Source organism: Sinocyclocheilus rhinocerous, unplaced genomic scaffold, assembly GCF_001515625.1.
Source record: "Sinocyclocheilus rhinocerous isolate Xijiao unplaced genomic scaffold, SAMN03320098_v1.1 scaffold8, whole genome shotgun sequence".
Classification (NCBI taxonomy): Eukaryota; Metazoa; Chordata; class Actinopteri; order Cypriniformes; family Cyprinidae; genus Sinocyclocheilus; species Sinocyclocheilus rhinocerous.
Genome location: NW_015666800.1, coordinates 803,325 through 824,300, shown reverse-complemented (window position 1 = coordinate 824,300; position 20,976 = coordinate 803,325). Strand labels below are relative to the sequence as shown.

General features: G+C 35.0%; 1 protein-coding gene across 1 annotated transcript; it reads right to left on the bottom strand.

The window, feature by feature from the left end:
- Positions 1-3,063: 3,063 nt before the first annotated feature.
- On the bottom strand, positions 3,064-20,704 carry LOC107733102 (potassium channel subfamily K member 2-like). Its single transcript, XM_016544594.1, has 7 exons — positions 20,443-20,704; positions 18,565-18,875; positions 15,433-15,550; positions 11,295-11,455; positions 8,716-8,902; positions 8,418-8,557; positions 3,064-3,683 (listed from the first exon to the last, which is right to left on the bottom strand). Coding segments are annotated over exons 1-7 (1,242 nt in total). The 5' UTR covers positions 20,444-20,704; the 3' UTR covers positions 3,064-3,359.
- Positions 20,705-20,976: the final 272 nt, after the last annotated feature.

Here is a 20,976-nt window from a genome sequence, read left to right as displayed (position 1 = left end):
GTATTTACATGAAATAAAGACTATTTTATATGTTCTAAAATAATATAAGAATATTGGGAGCAAATTGTCTTTTGAGACAGTTCTAATTTTACCAGCTTTTTGTAAATGTGCATGTTAAAATATCATACTTTATGGGAACAGTCAGTGTTTATTAAATATTATGACATTTAGTTTTTTGCATGCATCTAAATTATAAATGAGAACAAAAACAGACGGACGGACGGACGGACGGATGGATGGATAGATAGATAGATAATTAAGATCAGTAAATCTCAGATGTGTTGAAAGTTGGAGTTGTTCAAGTTCACACAGGTTGTGTGTTTACAGACAAGGTACACAGGTTGTGTCTGGTGTTTTTTTTTTCAGGATGTCCTCTGATCAAACTAGTGGCATAGCAGGAGGATTTAATGAGTGGAAATGTTCTTTCACACTGTGGCTCTTGTATTCTTTGGACGCTCAGACATGCTTACATAATATCTGCTCATGCTTGAAGTGCAGAGTCCTGATTGGTTCTTGATGACGGCAAGATTTACCATCAGCTTCCGACTGTATCAGCGACCGAGATCAGGATCTGTGAGTGAGTATGTGTGCCACTTGTTTACGCTAGCATTGCTCTTTCCCACAAGGACCCGATCCAGTCCAGTTTCCCACAAATACCTGATCTAAAGGTCTTCAATTCAGGAACAAAATAATTTTCTAAAAGTGCCAATTTTACTAGACACTGATTTTGAAAAACACCCTCAATCACCTGAAGAATAAGAATATGGTTTGTTTATTCTGCTTATTTAAAGGCAAAGCACCAAGATGTAAAACTGTAGAAACACCACAATGCTCAGGAAATGCTCATAAAAATGCTGCTGAAAAATACAAAGATATTAGCATAACAACAACAATCCAAGCGTAACAAGCAAGACTTTTAGCAGTTTTCAAGAAATCTTATCTTAAGTGGTGAAGACAGCAAAGGCAAGATGAACATACTGTTATTACAGTTAGTATGGCACTGCTCCTCTGACAATCAGCTGACAAATCAAATGCGTTAAAATCTAGGCAAGAAAATTGTGAAAAATATTTTTGATTTTCCAGTTTCTCAGTATTCTTAAACCAGAAAATATCATCACAATGAAATGCATATATCTTGTTTGAATAAAGCGCATTTCAACATTGAAAAAGTGTAATGAACTGGATGTTTAGCTGGTGTTGAAAATCTTTCCATTCATACTTATCATTGTAAACCTAATAATACACTACGAGGAGATGCTACAGGCAATGTTTCAGTTTACGTGTCAAAAATAAAGCTTTTTCAATTTAAAAAAAAAAGAAAGCTAAAAGGTTTTATGCACCTGATGATTTAGTTTTTCTCTGTCAGTCTACTGAGGGTTGGCATATGCAGGCTATTTGTCTGGGCTCTATTATTATTGTATATTATCCACTTAGCATTGATACAAAACCTACATGCTTTAGACAGAACATTCATGGTCATTCCTCCTGTACATTTAGTCCTCAAAGCATCACTTAATGGCAAATATATGCTATTATTAAAACATTTGACAAAATAGTTGCTTATGACAAAATAAATTGTAACTGAACAGTCTGAAAAGTCATAGCTTTATCTCAAGCGGTGATAAAACACACTTATCTTTGGCCATTCTTCTGTTCATCAGCTTCCGCAGTCATCAAGTGACATTTGGCTTTAAAGTATGTGAATTTAAAGGAAACGTTCATCTAAAAGTCAAATTCTGTCATCATTTATTCACACTAATGCCATTCTAAACCATAAGACTTTCGTGACTAAATCTTAAAACAATTCACTGAAAAAAATCCAGATCAGAATTATGATTTGTTGTGTTACACTGAAGAAAGTCATGTAACGTTAGTTATGTTAGAATCATTGAGATACTATTATAGTTTTTATTTTTATATTTTCCATTTTAATTTTAACGATTGCTAATTTTTTTGTGTTTTTGTCATTTTCAGTAGTTTTGGTAACATGTTATATTAGGGAACACTATTCTAACTATAGCAAGTTGCTTATTAGCATACATATTACTAGCATATTGGCTGTTTATTAGTACTTATAAAGCACATATTAAAGCCTTATTCTACATGACCATATTCTAGGTCCCTTAACTCTACACATTACCTAAACATAACCACTACAAACAACTACCTTACTTACTATCAATAAGCAGCAAATTAGGAGTTTAATGAGGGAAAACTCTTAGTTAATAGTGAATGTGTTCCCTGATCAAAAATGTTTTATTTTAATTCATTTTTATTTCAGTTTTAGTTTGAGTTATTTTAGTACATGCTATTAAACTAAATTAAAGTGACATGCTGCCTGTCAAATAGTTAAAATAAGTTAACTATATATATATATATATATATATTATTTTATTTTATTTCAGTTAACATTTATTTTATTTCAAGAATTGAAAATGTTTTTAATGGTTTTAGTTTTAGTTTCAGTTTTAGTTAACTATTATAACACTGGTTTGGAACAACATAATGTTGAGTTAATGATGCCAGAAAGTAATTTTTGGTTGAGCTATCGCTTTAAACCATGTGCAGGTTAAGGCAAATATAACTGCCATACAATGTTACAAGATTTATACTAGAAATATGTTTATAAATTGCATTAACACACAACTTTATTTATTCAGCAGTCAATGAAAGATTAATGATTGTGTATTGACCATATTTCCAATTATGACCAATTCTATCAAAAAACTTTCATTTGCTTACAGAATCATGCTATCGGTGCACATCACATCTAAAATTATGCAATGAAACAAGCTGAGATGCTTCCACTCCAACACTGTTTCTTTTCGGTCACAGCTGCATTTGAACAGAACGTGTATGTGGATTTAAAAACAAAAAAATCCATGTGCTAATACAAGATATAAACTAAACTGGTGAAGCACCAGTCACAGCTCTGTCAATATCATAAACGCTCAGCCATTCTTGCCTGATACCCTGTAATAGTTTTTGAACCGACGCTCACACATGCTGGGTTTGGGATACGCATCCAAAAACCAATTAAGTTTGCCAGTGTTTGGATTCTAGGAAGTCTATTCCTGGTGATTTTAAGGCACAAATATGATTCACTGGATAATAAAAGCAGCTGTCTTGTTTTGCTCAAGAATACAGACTTTATCAAACATCTTAATTCCTACAAAATGTATAGACAGATTAATTTGACTGGCACAAGGCATAAAGTCACCCTCTCACTGATTCTAGTACATCAGTACACATCCAGGAAAGATATGAACGCTTCTGATAAAGCTTTGTCAACAAACATAGTTGTAGACACAAATGTATCTTCCTGTTCGGTTATAGCATCTGCAGGAGAAGCTTGAGCTTTATTTGAGATGTTCAATGATGGATATCTCGCCGTGATCGAGACAGTCCGGAGTAAGACCGTTCAGGTACAGGCTGCCATTTTTGGTCAAGGTTGGGAGACCTTCTTTCTCAAGTTCATCTGTGAAGTTTACAGACAGGGTCCTCTTGCACGGCATCATGTCCTGACCTGGATTTTGGCCTAGCTCTGATGACAGCTTGCGCTTGATGTACGCTGCCCGCTGAAACTTGTCGTAAATGTCCACGCTCAGGCGGCGGCGTGTCTCTTTAAATTCCGCGGACACATTAGCTGTCCATTCTGCAGCGTGAGCGCGGAACTCTCCCACCTGGAACAGAAGGAATGTTCAGTGGGACCAAACGCAGTCAAGTGTCACATGTTTAGAAGCATTTAAGAGGTGCAAATCAGAACTTCAAAAACCTGTTTTCTGTGAAAATGTTTCAGCTCGAGGGAATGAGAAGCATGTGGGCTGATTTAGCCTCAATGCAACTGGGAGTGTTATAGAAAGTAATTCAGGCCTACTGCTATAAGACTGTACAGTTCATCCACCATGTGCAGAGATGATATGGATCTTTAGGACCCCCTCATCCCAATCCATAGCTATTATTGGGCTTATCATGTGCAACTTAAAGGCACAATATGTAAGATTTTTTTATTAAAATATCCAAAAACCATTAGAGCAGTGTTATATATTTTGCTGACTTGTGTACTTACTTACATCATCCCAAATGTTTCGAAGAATGTTTAAATCCAGAGAAATAAGCAATTTTAACTAGTGACACGGACCGTGTCCATAGTGTCATTGTGTCGCCTGCCAATGACGTCATAACCCCTTGATTTCCGGTTTTGTGTTTCGCTTCGATGGCTTTCAGCCTCACCCTGCTTCATTCTACTACGTTAATAAATCAATAGCTCATCCATGAACATGATTTCTGCCTGAGTCCCGTTGGATTGCATCGGCTGTGGGGATGAAGACGACAACTCCCATGATTCCATGCTCAGTCACGGCGTCATCAAACTACGCCTTACCTCTTTGTTTATTTTGAATACGCGCCCTCTAGTGGCGAAAATTACATATTGTGCCTTTAAGTGTGTCTAATTCCTTTTAACTGTCTCTGGCTTTTACTGGTGTTCACAAAATGCATGTACAATAGTTTGGCATATTGTGTAAACTGTCATAGTGTTTGTGTTTATTCTTTCCAATTTTTGTGCATTTATTGTAATATATAGTATACTGTTTATATTGTTGTTTAGACAGACAGATGTTGAATAAATCAAAATAAAACAAAACTGTGATTTTACAAAGTATTATTACTGTTTAAAACAACTGTTTACTATTTTCGTGATATTTTAAACTAAATTATATAGCTGTGATGGTTCCAGCCATTAGTCCAGTCAAGGGAATCTGCAAGGAAACCTGTTATATAATCCCTAAGAAATCATTCTAATGTGCTCATGTAGTACTCAAGACCCCTTTATTATTATTATTATCATAGTTGAAAATGATTGTTCTGCCTAACAAAGGGTGGAAACAGCAGTACTGTGTCTTTTTCAGTAACTGAAGTATTTAGTACATTTGTGTTAGCAGGTCGCTGTACACTTTCAAGTCAAATGTTTGTTTTAGAAATGGCCACATAACACAAACACGTTTTGGAAGCGCTGAACTATGGGAATCGCTGAGATGAAACCAGCTGAATATGTTTATAAACGGTTTGAATGCATAAGCTGGCAAGCTGTATTTTATTATTATTATTATAAATTTTTTTTTTGCTGGAATGAGAGTTTGAATAAATACAGCATTTTTAATCCTAACCCTAACCTGCCCCTAAAAATAGAAAAAGCCGTTTGTAACATTATATATGTCATTTACAGTATTTTAGATCAATTTAAAGCATCCTAGATGAATAATACACTCTTTGTACAGTACAGTGTAATCATCTATCTGCTAATGCACTCCAATTTTAGAATCAGTAATGTTCATACCTACCTACCAAACCTCTACAACGTACAGAAATTATACATTGTAAAACTCTTTAATGTTCTCAGCTGTGTGCTTGAAATATTCCTGATGCACTATACTACCAACTAGCACTGTAATTTATTCAGGAAGAAATAGTTCACTATATGAGCCTTGACAATATCAAGACGACTTGCATGGGTGGACTATGAAACAATGCCTCTCAAAACAGTAGTTGCAATAGGAAAAAATACATGTAAACAAGTACAAAAAAACAAGTATTACTCTGCTTTCCTCTCTAATGAGGTCATTAGATGGTAAGTTTGCTCCCTACAGGACTCTGGAAAAGTTCTAATTTGAGAAGTTTATTCCTGATGTACAAGAAAATATGAGCGTGTACTACACAGCACCTTTACAGCATTTAAGAGACCCTGAAAGGTGATGTATTATGGATAAGAATCAGGTAGCAGAACTGGGTCATTCAGACCTTTCATTAACATTAATCCTGCACTGCACTTCCTTCTCCTCTATTTCTGGTGAGATGTGATAATGGACTTCAGTGTAAGACATTTTCAGGTTCAGATTTACAGTATTCTGCTGCTTCATACTGAGGCCTACATTCTCCTTTTTTGTGAAAGACTTTCCTTGCATGTTCTTATAAGGGACAAATCACAACTCCTAAACATTAAAGTAATTATGACTTTTGTGATACTGGAATAGAATGTCAGACAATTGCACTTTTATGTTCTCATCAAAAAAGCACAAGAGGTCTGGAGAAAATGTCTCATTATGTGTTTCAGACAGAGCAAAGCTTCTATTCCAGCTAATTCAAGCACATAATTCTCCAAGCTGAAGCCCATTCACTTCATACACTGGAGTAAATGAAAGCTAAACACAGCGCTGAGCAGTGATTGGCTCCTGGCACACTGGAACTTTACACACTGTGAACTACATAGTAGGGCTGTGCGATATGTACAAAAAAACATATCGCGATTTCTTTGATCAATTTTGTGATTTCGATTTTAATCACGATTTTGACAAACACAGACATGCTTTACAGTCATAAATGCATTCAGTGTGAATTTGAAACATTTCCAAAAGAAAACCAATTAGAGCTTTATCAAAAAGCTGTAACATGTCTCTAGAACAGACATAAGGCAAAATAATCACTAAGTAAAGGTGTAACAAAATGTCTCTAAAATAGACATATGGCAGATGTCTAAACAAGATGTAAGAGTGGAGCAGAAAGTATCAGTAGCACTGTTAGCATCAAGAGATGATAACTGTTCAGGGGAAGGAAGCAAAGATGAAACCATAGCCGATAGCCGGGAGGGTGAGAGAGAGCGTAGGTTACGTCGAAAAGTGACATGTGTAGGGGTATGTGTTGTGTCAGGAACCATGTTGAGGTTAAGAGTGAGGAGGAAGTGATCCGAGGTGTGCAGTGGAGTAACCAGCACATGATCAGTGGAGCAGTGTCGTGTGTAAATAAGGTCCAGTTGGTTGCCTGATTTGTGAGTAGCCGTAGTTAATACTCGCTTGAGATCAAAAGAGTCAAGCAGAGTGTGGAAGTCTGCAGCCTGAGGTTTATCTAGGTGGATGTTGAAGTCTCCAAGCATAACTAGGGGAGTACCATCCTCAGGAAAGTTTGAGAGCAGCACATCTAATTCTTCCACGAAGTTACCTAGTGGTCCTGGGGGTCGATAAACAACTACAAAATGGATTTTAAGAGGGTGGGTAATAGTATAATAGTGGGTAATACTACTACATAGCAAACAAAGCCACAATAACATATAATGAACTCTGACATGACCTGGAACATTTTATACAGGCCTCATAAATAATTTACAATAGTGCTGCTACATAAACTTTATAGAAATCAAAAATAAGCAATAAAAGTCAAATACCTCTTTTATATTGTTTAGAAATACAGCTCAGTATTTTGTTGGGGTACAGTTGTGATGGAAAACTTTGTGATGTAACTTCTTGGCAAACATTCATATGTACAGAAAAAGGTGCATTTATGTCTGAGTTGGGAATGCCCTAAATTTCCACATTTAATTCCTCAATTTGAATTTAGGTTGCAGACAGAATGCAGAATTTTTATCCAAATTTAAATCTGAGATTTCATTCCATATAGAATCAAAATGGAAATGAAATTCATGAAATTAATATAACTGCTGTAAGTGCAGTTTTTAAATTGTATAATAAATCACTATAAATTACACTGCCATTGAAAATTTGGGGGTTGGTAAGATTTTTTTTTTTAATTTTTATTATTTTTTTTAAATCTTTTGCTCACCAAGACTGCATTTATTTGGTATTTCTTTTTATTATCAAAGTTGAAAAAAGTGCGGCTTAATTTTTTTTGTACAAACTGATACTTTTTTTTCAGGATTCTTTGATGAATAGAATGTTCAAAACAACAGTATTTGTTTGGAATATAAATTTTTATAACATTATACTGTCGCTGTTTGATTGATTTTTAATGCAACCTTGACATATATAAAGTATTAAGTTTGTATTATTTCTAAAATGATAAAAGTATTTATAAAAGTATGAAATTATATTGAATAAAATATATTTATTATTATATTATTAATCACTTTTTTTTTTTAAAGATTTGATTATATTTAAAATATTAAATTCACTCCAAAGTTTTCCAAATGGAGGCAAACGGCATGATGTCAGCTTTAGGGATGTAAGATACCACTTCATTTCTTTTCTAAACCAAGTGCTGTCTATATTGCTGAAACTGATACCATACCTGAAATAAATTTGAATGTTTGGGTGATTTCTGAGGATAAAATGGGTAAATATATAATCAGTTTTAACATTTAATAGGCCTAAACTTCAAATTATCAGATTTCTTTCTTTTTTTTTCTTTTTCATGTGTTAGTTCTAACCATTTTGTTATGCTGGACAAATAAAATTTCCAATTTATTTTCTAGTTCAACATCCTGTGGTTCACTAATTCAATTCACATTCACACTCACAATCATGTATTGAGAGGGAACCATTTCTGAAGGTTTGATTTTTGCTGCGCAGTGGAAAAGAAGTGCAGTTCTTGCCCCAGTATTGCCTTAAAGCATATCAGCAAGCACATACCTCCTCTTTGGTCTTCTTGGAGATGACCCGAAGCCAGTCACCAATCATACTGAGAACTGCAGCGAAGTAGGCAAGACCCACCAGGATCCAGAACCACACAATGGGCTTATAATAGTCCAAATACTCAATCTCAGAGCCTCCTGAATGAGATAAATGAACCCATATCAACCCACTGAACTCATGACTAAACTTGACTACTTCATGTTCGTGTTGTTTTTCTGGGCATTTATTCACTTTCAAAAATGAACACAAGACCTTGAAATTGAAACTGAAGGAACAAAGTAGTGACTTCATTCACCTGCCACAAAGTCTCCAAATCCAATAGTGGTTAAAGTGATGACAACAAAGTAGATGGACTCCAGAGTGCTCCAGCCTTCAATGTGCTGGAAGATGAGGGCGGGAAGGGCCACAAACAGCAGGCAGCCAAACAGGATGAACAGGAACGTGGATGTCACACGGATTTTAGTTTGGCTCACATTCCATTTCTGAGAGGAAAAACAGAGGAGAAGGGAGGTAAGAATGCTAGCTTAAGCTCATTATAATCACTGTTGACAGACATCCACAATACTCGACCAGACACTGTCTGAAAACATTCACTCTTATACAACGTCTGACATCTAGTATACACTGTCACACATGAGAAATACAGAAAACAGAACGACATTACTGTTCAAGAGTATGGGGTTGGTAAGATTGTATTAAATCTCTTATGTTCACCAGGGCTGCATTTATTTTTAAAAATACAGCAATATTATGGAGAATGATGTGATGAGAATGTTGTTGTTGTTTTTTTGACACATTTTAAAATGTAATTTATTCCTGTGATGGCAAAGATGACTGTATCAAATGATCACAAACAATTCTAATACTCTGATTTGGTGCTTATTTTCAGTGTCAGAGTTGTGCTGCTTAATATTTTTGTGATACTTTTTTTCAGGATAATTTGATGAAAAGAAAGTTCAAAGAACAGTATTTATTTGAAACAGAAACCTTTTGTATCATTAGAAATGTGTTTACTTTCACAATGATCAACTGAATGTGTCCATGCTTAATAAAAGTATTAAAAGTATTATTATTATTAAGTTATTGCCCAATTGCCCGAAAATACCCAAATACACTGCTGAATAATCCGCCTGGCTTAAGTATTAGCCTATAACTAGTTTAAATACCCTATGAAATCAAAGTGGGAGTTTTATGGGCTTTAATCATTGTGTTTTAGCTTTGAGAAACCCTTCAAATGATCACAAACAATTCTAATACTCTGATTTGGTGCTTATTTTCAGTGTCAGAGTTGTGCTGCTTAATATTTTTGTGATACTTTTTTTCAGGATAATTTGATGAAAAGAAAGTTCAAAGAACAGTATTTATTTGAAACAGAAACCTTTTGTATCATTAGAAATGTGTTTACTTTCACAATGATCAACTGAATGTGTCCATGCTTAATAAAAGTATTAAAAGTATTATTATTATTAAGTTATTGCCCAATTGCCCGAAAATACCCAAATACACTGCTGAATAATCCACCTGGCTTAAGTATTAGCTTAATATATATTATATATATTATATATTAGCAGATATAAACATTTAAAAAATAGGAACAGGAAATATAGATCATACAAAATGGACAAAGAAAACTGATGGCTCATGCTGCACTACACAGAGTTTTGTCCAATCAAATGCTGCAACCAACCATTAGCATAAATGATCATTCATTATGTAACTAAAGGCCATAAAATGTAGAAATGTGTCAACACAGGACAGAAAGCTGCACTCAGTTTAGTAGAGTTTGAGAAATAAACACTTGCCCTGAAAATGATGTATTTTTCCTTTCAGCCTTCAAGAATTGTTTACTATGTGTTATACAAAAGAACGAGTGCACCAGCAATAAATAATTCACTATGCTGCATTGAAAAACACTGTAATGTGCTCTTCATCGCACACGTCAACGTTCAAAATTGTTCCGGCGCAAAAACACAAAAGCTCAGCAGAGAATAAAAGTGTGTATGTGCATCGAGTGTAAACAAGATGGCCGCCAGAGGCACTTAAGTAATTACATTGAATCATCAAATGTGACGGCACCACAGAACCAAGCCTTTCTGCAAAACAATCATTATTTTAGAGCCGCAGGAGATTTATTGAGTGGAGACAATATAGTACATTTCTGATTAAAGGGATTTGAGGAGCACAGACTGTTTTTCTAAATGAATGATATATTAATATTGCTTTAGATGTAATCTTTTGACTTGCCATAGTGGTAAATTCACATAACATTTTTATAAATATTTCACAGAACTGATCTAATCTATTGTTTTAACTTGAATAGCTATTTATACTGTTCAGATTAGCATGTTAAAAATAACTGAAAATGTTTTTCATTGTACATGGATTAAAATTGTAGATTATAAAACGCATTAATGATGAATATCCTAATTTCGCTAGTTTTGCTAAATGATTTAAGCTAAATTTAATGAAACACTCACCACAAACATCTTTTCCACAGTGGAGACAATATAGTACATTTCTGATTAAAGGGATTTGAGGAGCACAGACTGTTTTTCTAAATGAATGATATATTAATATTGCTTTAGATGTAATCTTTTGACTTGCCATAGTGGTAAATTCACATAACATTTTTATAAATATTTCACAGAACTGATCTAATCTATTGTTTTAACTTGAATAGCTATTTATACCGTTCAGATTAGCATGTTAAAAATAACTGAAAATGTTTTTAATTTATTCCAAAATTTCTGAAATTTTATATGTAAAATATTGTACATGGATTAAAATTGTAGATTATAAAACGCATTAATGATGAATATCCTAATTTCGCTAGTTTTGCTAAATGATTTAAGCTAAATTTAATGAAACACTCACCACAAACATCTTTTCCACTTTGGCGATTCCTTTGCCAAATATGGTTCCCAGCTGATCGCCCACTCCAGCCAATAGGAACCCAAAGAGTGGGATCCCCAGCAGGGCATAGATAATGCAAACGATCCTGCCTCCTTCTGTGTGTGGAGAGACGTTTCCAAAGCCTGCGGAAACAGAAGTCATTCTGTCAGCAAGACTGATGATCCCAGGCATAATGTGTGGGTATAATCTGCCAAAATAAATAGGTAATACTTTGATTTCTGAAATATTATTTCAATGCTTCAAAAGCTTGAAAGATATTTTGTTGAGTCAAACAGATAATAAATGTTTGAATCATACTCCCCTAGTGCATTCGAAAGATCTTTATTCAATTTAGCGTGCAGACAGCTCTATGGGAATTTATGTTGGGACGCCTTATTTATCTGTCAGGAAATATTAGGGCTGTATTATCCTGCCTACATGGAGAGTCTCCTAGTGAAGACTATTCAACGCCTAAATTTAGCTATAGCACAAGAGCAAAGCAGGTAAAATCATTACAGAAATGTAAATGCGATGAATGGAACGCAATTAGAATGAATTTCAGCTGCATGTGCAAATGCATTCATTTTAAAATGTATTCAGGCCTCATGAAAACAGGAGGAATAAGTGCATTATGCAGATTGGGTAACAGTAAATTATACTTGCTATCAGATTCACCCATGAAATTGGCTTTTTTCTTGATTTAAACTCAATAAAAAAAAAATCAATCTTCAATCTTTGGGTTCACTTCAAGGGATTTTCTGGGTTTCAGTACAAGTTAAGCTCAAACAGCACTTGTGGCAATTTTACAACTTTGTTGCCATGACAACCAGGTAAAATCATTACAGAAATGTAAATGCGATGAATGGAACGCAATTAGAATGAATTTCAGCTGCATGTGCAAATGCATTCATTTTAAAATGTATTCAGGCCTCATGAAAACAGGAGGAATAAGTGCATTATGCAGATTGGGTAACAGTGAGGTTCAGTAAATTATACTTGCTATCAGATTCACCCATGAAATTGGCTTTTTTCTTGATTTAAACTCAATAAAAAAAAATCAATCTTCAATCTTTGGGTTCACTTCAAGGGATTTTCTGGGTTTCAGTACAAGTTAAGCTCAAACAGCACTTGTGGCAATTTTACAACTTTGTTGCCATGACAACATAATGCTGCAACTCTAAAAATACACAAGTTTTAACAGAAGATTTAATGCAAGTGTTTTTTATAAAATTATAACCTTCACATTTATGCTTCTAAATACTTCAAAAATTGCCTCCATTTATTTCCTTTGTAGCTGCCTCACCTTGATTTTGGCATCTTTTAAAGAAAATGAGAGAGAGAGAGTCAAAATAATTTTTTGTGTTAATCAACAATATGCCACAGCTTCTGTAGATTTAGATTAATTTGTACTAAAATATTCCTTTAAAACTGTGAGACTGCAAGCTGCTGGTGCTGGTTGAAAAAAACGTTTTTAGGAAACTATGATTGGGACGCGTTAGAAATGCTTATAGCTGAATTGAACTTGTTTCAAATTTATGAACTTCACACTATTATTAAGCTGAACTGAACAAACACGGAACTGGCTTGCGCTAAATAATGACCCTATTGTCTTTCAGAGCTGTTTTATAGCAGAACCTGGTCTGTCTCCATAGTATAGAAATAAAGTTGACTTGACTATTCATTGTTTTGCAAGAAAGGTTTAAAATGGGAGAGTTAGAGACAGCGAGAATACCAGTAGTTGTGGTTGTACCACAGCAGGAATTTAAGCAATTACAAGAGCAAAAAGCTAAGCCACTGGACAAAACCACCCTGAGAGAAGCAGAGCAGTGGGGGGCACTTCCGCAAGAGCCTCCATCCCATTACGTCTCCATTTTCCTTGAAGCTCATTAACTGGGCTCAATCTCTCCTCATGCAATCTGTCCTCTTTGAAATCTAATTAAATTTTAAAAAACCTGAAAGACCCATAAAAATTGGATCTCTGTAAGACAACCTTAATTACACATGGCACAATGGAGATGAATAACTGTAATGTCTTCTTTACACATAGTCTCTCTTGTAAAACTTATCCACATATGTTCATGGCTGGATAAAAATATACTTGTCCCAGCATATTAACTATAAGGACCTAAGCTTCTCAGCAGTAAAAATGTATAACGTGTGTTAATGGCTTCAGTATTTCTGTTTTCTCCTGATACAAACAATACTGTGGGCAAACTCATCATTGTTCAGATAAAATCTAATTTCCTGACCTTAACTAGAAACAAACAACATGTAATAATTGATAATAAGTCAGAGACCATAGATAAGAACCCAAAGTGGTGGCCGGTGGGCCAAATCTGAATCATTTTTTTTCAGCTCTCAATTGATTTTAATGAAATAGCTGCTCTGCCTGATAAAAGTTTCCCAAAAATCAACCAGCACTGATCGTGTCATATCTAATATTTTTATGCCCATGTGTCTTGCACAGTAAAAGTGTGTCTCATTTGAGTAACGAATGAGTAACGATGTGTCTCATTTATTGTCTGTTGTGCTGGTAACCACTGAAGCTGCATACATGCAAACAGTGTGACTATGTGTGGTTCAACAGACCGTGAGTCAGCATCCTCAATCCTAAACATCATCGACTCAAGTTCATTCTGAATTCACACCAGTTGCTCTGTTCCCTAACACCATCACAGAAAACTTTCTCCAAGTCAATCAGGGGGGATAAAAGTGACAAAGATGCGACACCCCCTTTAACTTCTGATGGCCATATATTGCTCACATTTGAGTTTTGGAGGGATTTATGGCATTTTTGTATTTGTTTGCCTCAAAAATACAAACACTTATAAAATGAAAAAGACATGATATTACCACTGTTGTGTTGTCTGACTCAATAATCGGACTTTGTTGATGCTTTATCAACTTTTAATCAACAACTCTCAACTACATGCTCACTCACGTCTCTGCCGATCTCATTCTCGTTCTGTTCTCGCGATATCACTACACTAGAGTTAGTATTAAAGAACTTAAATACCACCAAATAACAAATTATCTTATCTTTGTTACTATTACTGAAAACATAATATTTACTATAGCTATTTTGCTTCAATCTCAACTGACTAAACAATCAACTTGCAAACATACTTAAAACATCTACATAATCATTTGCTTGAAACGAGCAGGTTTCTTAACCACTCTACCACTACAAGTAGTCACAGGCTTGCTAGATGGGTTTGGTGCTGTAACATTAATGCATTAGTGAGAGCGCGACTATGTGTGAATGTCCTGACCCTTCTGTGCAACGTCTATCTACTAATAGTGAAGCTGTGGGTTTTAATCACTTAAAACACAAATAAATTTTCGCTATAACTTTTCTGTTTCTAAGCAACTTTATTGATAAATCACAGGACAGCGTTGACAAAAAGGCCGTTCAAAAAGTTGGGGTCAGTAAGCTTTTGAAAGAAAGAAATTAATGATTTTATTCAGTCACAATGCATTAAATGGATAAAAATGACAGTAAAGGCATTTAGAATGTTACAAAATATTTCTATTTCAAAATAAATGCTTTTTGAACTTTTATTAATAAAAAAAAACATTGATAATTATCAGAAATGTTTTTGAGCACCAAATCAGTAAATCAGAAAAAGCGATTTCTGAAGGATCGTGTGACACTGAAGACTGGAGTAATGATTGATGAAAATACAGCTTTGCCATCAAAGGAATAAATTACATCTTAAAATATATTAAAATAGAAAAAAAATGTTCATTTAAATTTTAAGAATATTTCGCAACATTACTGTTTTTTTGTATTTTTGACCAAATAAATGCCTTGGTGAGCATAAGAGGCTTCTTTCTAAAACATTAAGATCCTATACACTAAAAACAAGCTGACTGACTTACAGGAGCACACCTAAATGGAATGCTGTAATTTACACATTTCAAGATTAATTAATTCCAGCAACTATAATCGAAAATATTTTTAATTATGCAGCCCTTCTTCTGGTCTATTCATTTTACTTTCCACTTGTTTCACCAAGTTGCTTTTGTCACCTTAATGAAGTGACAATGAAGTTCAAAATGTCACTAATCAATTAAAGAATCAATTAGAGAATTCATAATGAGTCCAGCTGCTACTCACCTATAGTGGTGATGACAGTCCCTGCAAAGAAGAAAGAGCTGCTGAGGTCCCACATGCTGCTCTCATTGGAGGGGTGACCTGAGGGATTGACCCCGGCCCGGATAGCAAACACCACTTGCTGTGGATGAGAAAACAGGTCAGGAATAATCTCCAAAAATTATACAAACCACTACAATCTTAAACTAAAAATGTGGGAAAATAACACTTCTAGAAAAGAACTTTTAGGAATAGAAACCAGAAATATAAAAGTTATAATTTACTCCCTTACCATGTCATACCGACTCCATATTTTCTATGCAAGAATGTATTATGGTCATCTCGTCACAATTGCGTGATATAATGTCCAAATAACAGAACATCATACTGCAAAATTGAAAAAAAGTTGCAATTACAAGATGCATGTTGAAATAATGGAAAATTGTAAAAAAAAAAAAAAAATTATAATAATAATAATAAAGTTGCAATTATAATAAAATTAATGTTCAAATAATGGTAAATTGGATAACAAAACTGAAAAATACATTTGCGATTATGATAAGTAATGACCAAATAATGAAAAATTTTACATGAAAAATAAAGTTGCAAAAATGTAATGACCAAATTGTGAAAAATTGAAAAATGAAAAATAAAGTTGCAATAATAAGATGTAATGTCCAAATAATTGAAAAACTGCACTGCAAAGAATTTTAAAGTTGCAATAATGAGATGCACTTTACCGTTATTTGAACATTCCATTGCAAAATTGAAAAATAAAAGTTGCAATTATGACATAAAATGTTTTTTAAAATAAAAAAGTTGCAATTATGAGATAATGTCCAAATAATGGAAAACTGAAAACTGAATAATAAAGTTGCAATAATGAAATGTAATATTCATTCCATATTCCAGCCATATTCTCACAGCCTAGAAATCTGTAGTAAAAAATAAATAAATAAATAAAACTGGGCACATTTTCACTAAGCAGTTCGTGAGAAATGTAAACACTTTCAAAAACATCTGCACATGAGTGTGCAGGTTCTCCTGGCCTATATACTGTATAGCAGGGATGCTGTAAGACCCCTCAGCGTATCCCATCTGCTCCCCAACGCCTCCTGCTCCCAGCAGGCTGCACGAGAGCTCAGCCAAAAGTGAGAGACAAAGAGAGGCCATTCATTCCATGGGGAGGTTTTCCTGTTTGTGAACACCTTCCAAGTGTCGGCACAATCACCACTGGACTTGGACTGTTGGCAGCAAAGCAACTTGGCAGGAATGAACATTTGTTCAGAGGTGTGTGAATGTGAGTGTTGTAACACCAATAATCAAGAGATGGGAAGTAGGTGAATGCAGTGTGTTGGGATGTAATTTATTGTAAGAGCAAGGGGGAGGGGTGCTAGAAAATGGGGAGGAGTTGGAAAAGGTAGAATTATGGGCTGTCAGAGAACTGCAGGAATGGTAGGATGTTACTTTAACACATCCCAACACCCTACAACTGCACTAGAAGTATGCAAATCATATAAAGAAATATTCTCCAAATATAACATCAAATAAATAAGCAGCTTCCATCCAAGTTGCAAATTAAATGTTAATTTATTATTTATTATTACAATTATTATTTATTTACATGTCAAAAAAACATATTATGAAGAAAGCAGCACTTCCATCCCAAGTGTTCATGATTTTATGCACATTTAAGAAATTTGATTGAAATTTGAAAACATTCTGTTTTTGTCAAGATTCACATAAAAACATGTGGATGAAAACCGAGCTAATGACACACAATCATCCAAGACCTTTAAATTGCTACCAGAACAATTTAGTACATTTTGCAGCAGACGATAAACTCTGCACTTATAAAATGTCACTTTATATTCAAACTACTTCTTGCACAAAGGTAAATACCACAGACTGCTAATTAGTGATGTAATGCCAAGAGCAGATTTAATTTCCACACAGGTGAAATAGCGTTAAGTGAACTCACTACAACTAATTTAAAAGAAAATTATAACAGACCCGACTGCCAGCAACCTCAATTTGGAGAGCAGATCACGTGTATATATAGTTTTAAGCCTATGAATATTACAAAAATACAGTCAAAACAGATCAGATTGATCTGAAATGTTTATGATTTCGGCATTACAATCTTTTTAAGAAATGAGACTGCATCATTCTTCAGAAACAGAACAACATGCACAGAACAATTCATGTCCAATTAGTGTTTTCTGGCTCCAATTAATCAGATTACAGACCATTTCTGCCAACTTCCGAGCTGTCATTATTGATTTTGGCAAAGATTAGTCTATTCTCCTAACATCCTGCAGACAAAACCACTATATGCTTTGAATCAATATCCAGACGGCTATTTTTTACCCATACAAACAGATACTGTGAATTTTCATTTCAAGCACACAGGTAAATAATTGGAGTTTGTACCTTGAAAACATTCTGTTTTTGTCAAGATTCACATAAAAACATGTGGATGAAAACCGAGCTAATGACACACAATCATCCAAGACCTTTAAATTGCTACCAGAACAATTTAGTACATTTTGCAGCAGACGATAAACTCTGCACTTATAAAATGTCACTTTATATTCAAACTACTTCTTGCACAAAGGTAAATACCACAGACTGCTAATTAGTGATGTAATGCCAAGAGCAGATTTAATTTCCACACAGGTGAAATAGCGTTAAGTGAACTCACTACAACTAATTTAAAAGAAAATTATAACAGACCCGACTGCCAGCAACCTCAATTTGGAGAGCAGATCACGTGTATATATAGTTTTAAGCCTATGAATATTACAAAAATACAGTCAAAACAGATCAGATTGATCTGAAATGTTTATGATTTCGGCATTACAATCTTTTTAAGAAATGAGACTGCATCATTCTTCAGAAACAGAACAACATGCACAGAACAATTCATGTCCAATTAGTGTTTTCTGGCTCCAATTAATCAGACTACAGACCATTTCTGCCAACTTCCGAGCTGTCATTATTGATTTTGGCAAAGATTAGTCTATTCTCCTAACATCCTGCAGACAAAACCACTATATGCTTTGAATCAATATCCAGAAGGCTATTTTTTACCCATACAAACAGATACTGTGAATTTTCATTTCAAGCACACAGGTAAATAATTGGAATTTGTACCTTGACCAGGTCCTCCAGCTCAGAGGCATTGACACAGGCATGCCTGGAAAGGAAGTTAATTTTCTCTTGCATGATGAGGTACTTCTGAGAGCTCTCCTGGGGCTGTTCCAGGGCTTTGAACACCGTGGCTCCAATTATCAGATACAGAACAACCAGCAGGAAGATTGCCACTACTGTTTTCCACTTCATTACGGTGGTTATGGTATCGCAATCATCCCCCGTGTTATATACAATGGGCTTGGAGGAGAACGACAGCCGTGGTTTGGTGTTGTGTGTGGCTGATTTAGGATCTAAAAGATCAGGTGCAGCCACTGGGGCGAACAAAGAGAGAGAGAGGGCAAGGCAGAGCGAGAAGAGAGAGAGAGAGAAAGAGATGGGTTATAAAAGACAGCTGTAATTTTAAAGAAATGACTGCTGATGAAGCTTTAGTAATTCTCTAACTATCTGTATTTCAATTTAAAGAGTTCTGCTATGTTTACAGATATTTCTAATATTATTTTTCTATGTCTTTGTACATGAATGAAAACACATTCATGTTTTTTACATGGTGCCGTTAATAAATAATAGCAGCTATTAAAAGCACAGACAGCTGCAGGGTTTAAAAACAGTGATGAATATGATTTAGATTATGGACGTACATTTATAGCTTGTTATTATTCTGAATCAAAATCATTGAGTATTTTGAGTTTGTACACTGGGAACATTGTGTTCATGATATATGTTCAAACATTTGACTGATTATTTCTAATTGCAAGCATTTACACAAGAACATCATAGAAGAAGTGAAACTGGCCCTTCATCCATGAGGAATTTAATTTGTTTCTTTTTCCCCTGACTTCTGCAGTGTTCCAGCCAAGTGTGAAAAGCCTCTCTAGCAAACCAGTGATAGTGAACGTAATGTTCTCCTCGGTAGTATCCAGTATGCAGTGTGTGGAAGTATGTTATGCAAGGCAACACAAGTTTTAGCACTAATTTAGAGCTGCAGATTTCCCGCTTATTAATGATCTGTTAGTTATGAAGCCCCAGAGGGCTCCAGCAACATGTCCACTTTTTCATTCTTTTCCATTCATTCTTTTTAACACATGCAGATCCATTTAAATCACTTCTTTTTTGTGTTTTGAAAATGTTTTTGTTCCCATTTCCAAACTTAAAACAACATAAATAATATTTGGACTGTTTCGCATTGAACCTAAAAGGTGATATTAGTAAGACAAGTCATTATATCACATTAAAGAATTTATTATTTTATGATAGGCAGTGCTGTACTGCAAAACTGATTGCAGTAATATTCCTCCTACAAATCTGGAAACATGTCAAAGTTGTGTGGGTGGTGTGGCGCTGTGATACATAATCTGAGCGGGTCACTGAAAGGTTACAGGTTCAGACCCTGCAGAATGCAATCCAATAGCCATCACCATTGTAGCAAGTGTATTGCAATAATGATCTTACACTGTTTTACGTGTTTACAGTTATATTTTACCTTTATCTGCTTTCAATGATACTGAATTCCAGCTACTTTATTAATATTTATAATTGTATTATTTATTTTTAGGAAACACCGTGATTTTAGAACCGATTCTACAATGATATTGCATTAACGTTCTCTTGCACAAATATCTATAATTATCCAAATTGACTACCGTTCAGAATATATGCCTATCCTTATGAAGAAAGAACTATCAAAAAAGAAAAAAAATATTATTATTTTGATCGGTTACCAATTATGGTTACATTTCGAAAATAATTAAAGCATGACCATATTTTGATGTCCCACAAACATAAGTCAGGCCTGAATGGGTTAAGTATCATGCCAAATTTAGGCTACTATGCAACACATGATAAACAATTCAATTATGCAAACAAACACTGCGCACTTACTACTTTGTCAGATTTCTTCTTCCTGCTGCTCCTCATCAGCTGTCTTGAGTGCTAGACCACTTGACTTGTCTTTCTGTTCTTCTCAGGAGCACACAGACAAAAACTGGATGTTAATCTTGGCACCAAACGCACTGGCATCCCTCCGTCTTCTCTTCTGGACTATCATGCCTCTGTCCAGTTTTAAATCTCCACGCGAGCAGTATCTTGGAATCCAGCGCTGGATTTCGTGGATGAGTAAGCACTGAAGTGAGAAGGGAGTGTCCAAAGGGGGCACACGGATAATTGGACGGGCTGTTCTCATCATGAGCGCGTTCACTATCCGTCTCCGCGCTCTCCGTGTGTTCGCAAACTGTGGGCAGGTTTCAGGATTTCATGCGCGTCACTCCTTTACCGCAGGTCACATCGCATGCCTGTCAGAAACAGGGAAATGAGGAATCGCGAGGAATTGAACTATTCTGGTTCCGATTCTTCTGAACGATTCCAGCTACTTTTGAGGAGTACACATTTGTAAAAGACCCTCGGCAGCTTGTTGAT